This window comes from Malaclemys terrapin, chromosome 10 (genome assembly GCF_027887155.1).
Source record: "Malaclemys terrapin pileata isolate rMalTer1 chromosome 10, rMalTer1.hap1, whole genome shotgun sequence".
Taxonomy (NCBI): Eukaryota; Metazoa; Chordata; order Testudines; family Emydidae; genus Malaclemys; species Malaclemys terrapin.
This window is the reverse complement of record NC_071514.1, coordinates 5,519,654-5,527,832: the sequence shown is the minus strand read 5'-3', so window position 1 is coordinate 5,527,832 and position 8,179 is coordinate 5,519,654. Positions and strand designations below refer to the sequence as shown.

Sequence of the window (8,179 nt, the reverse complement as noted above, 5' to 3'; positions counted from 1 at the left end):
ATTGCCTATGCAAAATGAAGATGTTATGTAAACTTGTAGTTTTAGTTGTGCTTCCGAAGAAGGAACATTAATAGAATGGCACTGATAAGTATGCAGAGTGTGAACACCGTTGGTACAACAATTTCAGTCACCATTTCCATGTGAGTAGTCAAGGGATCTGAAATTTGAGAAGAGAAAAAATAGATAAGATCTGTTCTAATGGAATAATTTTAGTTATTTGTTCATTCTATTTTTTAAGCTTTGAATCTTTTTGAACATAATTTGTTTAAAGCTAAAATTAATTTTTTTACGTAGTGGCATCTGCATTAAACTGGCGTCACTAGAAACGACAGAGAGAAAGAAATTGTAAAAGATAGAATAAACATGTTTTATATATTTTGAAAATCCGCAGCAAGTTTATGTTAAGCTCTCTTCATCTATATCTTTTGTGGTAAATTCTGAAACATGTCAGTGCTCAAAGGGTTACAAAAAATTGTGCTTACCATGAATTAGTCTCAGTATATTAGCAGCAGTATTCCGCTGTTCCTCTAATTTTCAAGGAAAGGGGGGGAAAAAGAAAATAGTCAAAAATCTTTGGAAAGCACTCTAACCCTTTGAGGACTGCATTGTATCTCTGTGGAATTAAAATTAAATTGCTTCTTTAAACTTTTATTTGGTGACTGTAGTACAAATTGTTTTGATGCACATATATATATATATTAGTAGCCCTCAAAGAGTTGAATGAGAAACACACTTAAGCTATAGTGATATGTTAATTCATAGGGATGGACCCCTCATATCTTAATTCTACAGTATGGGCCACACACATGTACCATATTCATCCCATCTTCCTTCATGGTTTCAGGAGTCCACTCCAATAGAGTTTTCCCCCCAGTTCAGGAATTGATGACCCCTTCACAAACCCCAGCATGGGAGAGGGAGCTGGAGGCAGAAGGGAAGTGTTGGAGGCAGGCCACAGCACTGTGGATATTCCAGGCAGTGCTGTGGTTTGTAGGGCAGTCTGGGGAAGCTGCCTTAATTTAGTTTCTGAGAGCCTGTCTAATTTATGCCAGGAGCTTCTCCAGTCCCCAGAGCAACAAAGCACAAAGGTGGTTTAAAGTCACCTTAGCTCTCCCTCCCACTGGGCTGCGAGTTCTCACCCCTAGTTTTTATGCTCATCATTCAGAGGCTACACGTTCGCTTTTTTGTTGTTGTTTTTTTCCCCTGTTGCATGATTGCCCTGGGTTTGGTTTTTGTTTTTGCTTTTATGTTTGAAAAGGGCAAACAATCACTGAGAAATATTAATATCTGCAGAAGTAAGTTTTTAACAGCTGTGACTCCTTAGTGTTTTTACTACAATTCTTAAGAAAAGAAAATTCAGAAATATTAATAAACTGTAATACAATCCTGTTAGCTGCACTATTTTGAATTACTAGTAGTAAATTAAGAGGTACTGTTTGATTCTGAAGTTTGTCATAATTTTTAAAAAGATTTGGCTTTCTCTTTTCAAGGAGAAAATATTTCATGAACCCAGTTTTAATGTTCAGTCACAGAAATGTTTTCCCTTTAAACCCATATAATATATATTTACTGGATGAGTAATACAGAATAAATGTAATTACCTGCAGCAAGGAGTTGGTTTGTGATAGAACAAGTCTCTATGGCCTTTTGGTGCCAACTTTTCACCTAACAAAATCAATATTATTTATTATTTGATATGATACTAATGGTTTCACCAAACTATGAATATATTCAGTCTTATTAGCACCATTTTCAATGCCTCTGAACTTTAGTCATTTACAACTCTTTCCAGTACTCTTATTCTCACACTACATGTCGATTGTATGACTTTTATGTTACTTTGTACATATTATGATTAATATTATTTTAATACATTTTCATGTTGTTAATTGCTTGGGACGATACAAAATAAACTGGAAAACCCACTCAATATTATTTCTCAGGGTTTTTCTTGTTTTAGATATCATGCACATGCAATGTCTGGAAAGCACAAAAGGCAATGTCTCTAAACATAGTAAATTAATAATGTGAGTATTGTGATTACAAAGTTTTATTTAAATAGTTAATTTACTGATGTGTTATAAAAGAACAATAATAGTAAGATTAGATTTCATCGTTCTCTTTCCCCTCTCATCCCCTAGGGTGATGAGATGTCCTGATTTTATAGGGACAGTCCTGATTTTTGGGTCTTTTTCATATATAGTCTCCTATTACCCCCCACCTCCGTCCTGATTTTTCACACTTGCTGTTTGGTCATCCTATCCCCCTCCCACAAGTTGACACAATCCTAAATTAAATGAGTAGGTATACTATAGTAATCTAAGGTCAAAACCCACATACTTTACTCATGAGAGTTATTTTTTTATCTCAAACAAAGCAGAATTTGGTCCTAAATTAGGAATAAGCAGGTTTAATGATAGAACTCACCTCTCTTGGATTTGGGAATCCATTTGCACTGATGATCATCTTGTAATAGTGGACAGATGCCTTTGGGTATCGGGGTTTATTCCCCTTTTTAAAATCAACATGGTATAATCCAAATCTTTCAGAATAACCTTTATTCCATTCAAATTTATCCAGCAGAGACCAGACAGTGTAACCCTTTACGTTAACGCCATCGTTTATGGCTGAAAATAGATTTCAAATTTGTTAACAACCAGATCAAGTTTGTCTTCACTAGAAACATAGTGCTAAGCCAGCCCTATTTTATACCAAAAATGAAGGAAAAATTTGGGGTAAAATTTTCAAAAGCATGAAAGTCACTTAGGTACCTGACTCTTATTGAAAGTCAATGAGACTTAGGCTCCTAAGTCACTTAGACACTTTTGAAACTGTTATCCTTAGTCTAGATGCACTGGAAGATTTCATAAGAGTAATTATGGTATATTATTAGGTGCGGTGTTTTTATTTTGTAAATATGGAAATTGATAAATTATTCCAATGTTGAACCCAGTATAGGTCAGAATTTCAGAGTTAGAATATCAGAGTGCTTAAAAAATGGACAAAGTCACAATAAAATGTGTGCCAAAATTTGTTTTTAAAGTTCACCTTTTAGCAGCTCATTAATATACCCTTTCAGATATTCAATTCTCCATTCATCACACAACTGAATACACTGCAGCTTTTCTGAAACTCCATTCTCTGTTACGTAAATGAGAGGATTCCCATACTGTGTCTACAAAGAAAAACATTCATTTTGGAATAATGAAATAATATTCTACTTAATACAACTACAATTAATTTTTTTAATAAAATTAAAGTTCTAGAAAACTGGTTTCAATCTATTTACTATATATTTTTTTCTACTATGGTTACATTTAAAAGAAAAGCATAGTTAAAAATTAAACTTTTTTCTTTGGGTTAGCTGAAGTTTATTATAAACTATTTCTATGAATATAGTGCAAAGAGACCCCAACTGAGATTGAGGCCCCATTGTGCTAGGTATGTGGCAATAAACAAGCCTTCAATATACAGATAAGAATACTGGTGGATGTATTGGATATTTATGCCTGACACTGAGATACAGATTCATACCCTGTATTAATCAAGACTGTTAGTTAACTTCCTTTAAAGAAGACTTAGTTTAAAATTACCTTAATGAAGTTGAGTAACCTTCTAAATCCCCAGGGCACAGAATATAGCCATTTAGATCCTGGATCTGGCCACTTTGGATCAACCAGTTCTACCAAATCACGATCAGTGTGGTAACTGGGCCCTTTGAGGGCGGAATAATTTTTCTGTATAATGTAACGAGTGGTAAAATGACTTAATCCCAGGAAATCAGATGTACCCTTAATGTAGCTTTTCTCTTGCACTGAGAAGGTTGGTAATCTTGACATGCCCAGGCCTTGTTGAGCACTTTTTCTACCTATTAAATCAAAATTTTTCAAAAAAAGATGGTAAATGCATCTTCCGCACATGATTGACTGTTTACACCACAAAAGCAAAACTAAACTATCCTAAATTTTAAGTGCTAATATTGTGTAGCCTTGAGTGAGCACTTTCTCTCTGAACACAACAATCTTCCTCTTTCTACCTTTAAAGAAAGGATAGTAAAGGATAAACTTTACTTGATGTGGCTAAGACTGAAGAAATGTGGTTTAGATTGGGATTTTCAGAGGCGCAACAGGAATTTAAGTGTCCAACTCCCATAGTCTCCTTTGAAAATCCCAGTCTTAAAGCACATCACTAGGAGTCAGGTGTTCGCCGCTAACTTGCCATGTGTTCTTGGGCACATAACTTAACTTCTTTCTTCTGTTTCCCCATCTGTAAAAATGTGGATAATTCTACTTTTTAGAGGAGCATACTACTGTTTGGTTTTTAATTAACAAAAATAATATTTTTGTTTTTATCTGGAATCTTTCAGAAAAATGATTTTTATTAATAACCCTCCACCAAAACCCTATCCTTAATTTGGACTAAAATACACATTCATCAGATTGTCACTGTTGTAACTATATTATTTATTCAAGGTGTAAATAGTCAGCATGACTTACCTACATAATTCTTCATAACTTCAGGATAGTCTCCACTGTAAATAGGATTTGCAAACCATCCCAAGTAAAACTGTACGTATCTTTCAGCAGCTTCAATGTCCTTCTGGCTAGTTAGATCAACAGGTTCACCCCAGGCACTAGTTAAAGAAATTCCAACCATACCTTAAAATAGAAAGTGACAGTTCTGCAGTTATGCATAATCTTTTAAGCGCTTACTGCAGAGGCATAATTACACAATGAATACTTATTACCTTGTTGCTTGCTACGCCATGTCTTATTATAAGAATGCCAGACCTTTGCATGAGTCTGTAATTAAAAGAACATATGTATATGCTAACCTATCGTGCAATAATCAGTACAGGAAGAGTCAATGAATCTCTGACAGATACGGCAATATCCTCTACAAACATTGTTGAATTAAGCTAAACCTTATTAATTTAAATTTCAGTACCTTTAGAGTTCATTATATTAAAAATGCAAATATGTATGTATTATTGTGGGATTGTATGTAATGTCTCTAGGGAGGAGACATGGCTAATGTGAACCCTGGGAAGTGTTATGAATTTCAAATGTCTCTTTGAAACAATGTGCTAGACATGGGTTCTCAAACTGGGGGTTGGGACCCCGCAGGGGGTCGCGAGGTTATTACATGGGGGGTTGTGAACTGTCAGCCCCCACCCCAGACCCCGCTTTGCATCCAGCATTTATAATGGTGTTAAAAACACTTTTAAATATATTTAATTTTTTAGGGGGGTCACACTCAGTGTCTTGCTATGTGAAAGGAGTCACCAGCACAAAAGTTTGAGAATCACTGTGCTAGACAAACAAAGCTCATTGGGATTCCTAGGAAATACTTGGAAGGAGGGAAAGGTAACTTTTCACTTCCCGACCCAACTTTCGATGTTGTGCCCTGAGCAGAAACCCATTGTCTGCTGATCACTGTTACGTGAGGACAAGATCAGAGGCCCAGACTGGATAAAAGAGTGATTCTGAGATTGATGGGGGTGGTTGTTCTGAGCCAAGGCAGTTATGAACAGGAAAAAAAAACCAAAGACCTTGGTGGGGTTTGAAGGACTGTTCACTTGCCAGAGCCCCTCTTGGAGTTGAAGTGATCTTTGGTAACCTTATTAGCTTGTGTGTAGGTTTTTTATTTTTTTAATATTTTTTCTCTGTAATGCTTTTATCTTAAGGATAAATGTACTTGCTTAGAAAGATCTGTGTGGTAACTTATACTGGTAGACAATTATGCTATTTATAGCCTCAGGATTCAGAGAAGGCAAAGCACTGCTGAGGTCATGTATTCTGCTGGGGAATTCACAATGTAGGTAGGGAACCTGTGCAGCCTGGATACACCCCAGTCTGGAGGGAGAGAGATGCATGTCTCCACCCAAGAAAGGTGGTGACATGGGAGCTGGGAGTCTGAGAGTGGATGGACGATGGAGGGTACAGTTGTCCTGAGCTGTGATAGAAGCATGGAAGATAAACTTGTCGCACAAATGCACATCTGGAAATTGTTACCGTAGGTTTTTCAAAAAAAAATTCTGTTTCTCATGGAAGCTTTTGTTTTACATAAGATGTCAACCAGACCTATGTGAGAGTCCTTTGCAGCTCCCAAGATGGCCTCGTGAAGGTGACATGCAACATTTAATGGAGAGTTCTGTTTTACTGCAGATCTGTTCTACTGTGTGTCTGTATTTAAATGAGAAACTTTTTTTCTTTAAATGAAGGTTGTTCACTTTGGGTGAAATCCTGGCCTTGTTGAAGTCAATCACCAAACTTCCATTGAGACTAGTGAGGCCAGATTTCACCCTTTGTTTATAGAAGCTACCTTAAAATTCTCTCTTCTGATCTATTTGGCAATATGTTCAATGAGACAATTAAATAGAGGTTTTTTTTTAAAAACCTGTCCTCTGAATTGTTGCAGCTGAGTGCTATGTCATGCATCCAATACTAAGTAAGTATGCACTATCTCAGCACCAGTAGTTTATAATTCCATTTAAATTAACTCTTGAATGCTTTTTGTATGCTGTTCAGAAGGTGAATCTTTGCTACAAAACCTTCTTTTCCTGGGGGAAAAAAATTAAGACCCACTTATCTCAGTCATAAAATAAGTTAGCAATACAAGAAAGAACATATTTCTAGTTTTACTTTAATGATATGATGTGCTGCTTTGTATGCCCCTATTCCACTGAGCTTCAGTCCTGGTGCATGCTCTCCTGTCTCATAGCCTTCTTCAGCAACTGCCTACAAGTACATGAGAAGGAAAAAAAAAAAAGTAACTATAGGCTCACTCCCAAAATTTGGGGACCAAATCTATGTAGCCCAAAAGAAAGCCATCAGTAACTTACCCAAGGGTTATTAAAAGTAATCCAGTATTTCACACGATCGCCAAACTTCTCAAAACACAGATTTGCATAATCATTAAAATAACTTATCATGCTTATATTCTGCCACCCACCATACTTTTCTTGGAGCACCTGTATATGTAATAATTACAAAAATTAACAGATATGTAACTTAAAATTCAATATGCCATTGTTTTTTTATAAAGGTTATATTGTATGTAACTCAATATAGACACTAGCTAAGCTATGATGTGACTTAAGGTGATTTAGTGAAACTGAACAAGCAGTTTGAATGAGGCAGAATTCAGTGACTCACAGTGGGAATGTAACAGTGCTTAAGTATATAAAATGATAGCTCAGAGAAATTATTGATAACTTGAAAGCATGCTGGAATATTTAAAATGTTTTCTTAAAATGATCCAGATGGTGTTTATTTTTACAAACAAGTTAGCTACCAGAAACCCTAGATTAGACAACATAATAAATTTAAATATTCTCAGACCTGTGGAAGATCCCAGTGGTAGAGGGTCACAATAGGGATAATCTTGTTCTCCAAAAGACTATTAATTGTATCATTATAGAACTTTATACCCTTTTCATTCACCTGTTCTTCTGGGGAAACAAATGTTGAAGAAAATTAATTGTTTTTACATCATTTAGATAGTAATCATTGGAACATGTTTTCTAAAATGATGTAAGCTCTCTATATATATATAATATAGATTAGATTACATTGGTGGATGTATAGGCACCTGTATACCATGGAAAGGGCTGACATTGTAAGGACCCTGATAGCGAAATACATATATATATTTACCAGTAATATGTGACAAATATACTATGTCATTTTTTATGGTATTCTCAAATGCAGCAAAGTTGTTTTGCCTATATGTGCTTTTAGGTTTACAGTTAAATGGTTATGCTTACTTTTAATACCAGTGGGCATAATACGAGGCCATGAAATAGAAAGCAGGTAATGATTAACTTTCAACTCCTTCAGTAACTGAATATCATCCTGCAAAAAGAAAATCCAATTAAAATATTACTCACTAATCCCAATAGACTAATTCTTCAGATTATTAATCTACAAATTAAAGCAATTTTAACGAAAGACTTTGAGCTGAGGAAATGTGAAAGAAGAGAGGATTGCACAAAAACAATGGGCTTTGCCAGTTATTTTCTGTTTCCTTTGGAAAAATGATTATTTGCAGAAGCTGGTGGGGTATGAGTTTATTCAAGTACAAAGAAGTCCTAAGCCTGTGTATTTTACCTCAGTCTGCTTGCCATGGAAATTGTGAATGTAATGTTAAATTCAGAATTCATTGACTTCACTGTGGA

At 35.4% G+C, this 8,179-nt stretch overlaps 1 protein-coding gene across 1 annotated transcript; it reads right to left on the bottom strand.

The window, feature by feature from the left end:
* Window positions 1-38: 38 nt before the first annotated feature.
* On the bottom strand, window positions 39-7,851 carry LCTL (lactase like). Its single transcript, XM_054041001.1, has 9 exons — window positions 7,769-7,851; window positions 7,344-7,453; window positions 6,845-6,973; window positions 6,645-6,740; window positions 4,748-4,802; window positions 4,497-4,658; window positions 3,594-3,868; window positions 3,049-3,175; window positions 39-157 (listed from the first exon to the last, which is right to left on the bottom strand). The coding sequence occupies exons 1-9, from the start codon at window positions 7,785-7,787 to the stop codon at window positions 42-44; spliced, it is 1,089 nt and encodes a 362-aa protein (XP_053896976.1). The 5' UTR covers window positions 7,788-7,851; the 3' UTR covers window positions 39-41.
* Window positions 7,852-8,179: the final 328 nt, after the last annotated feature.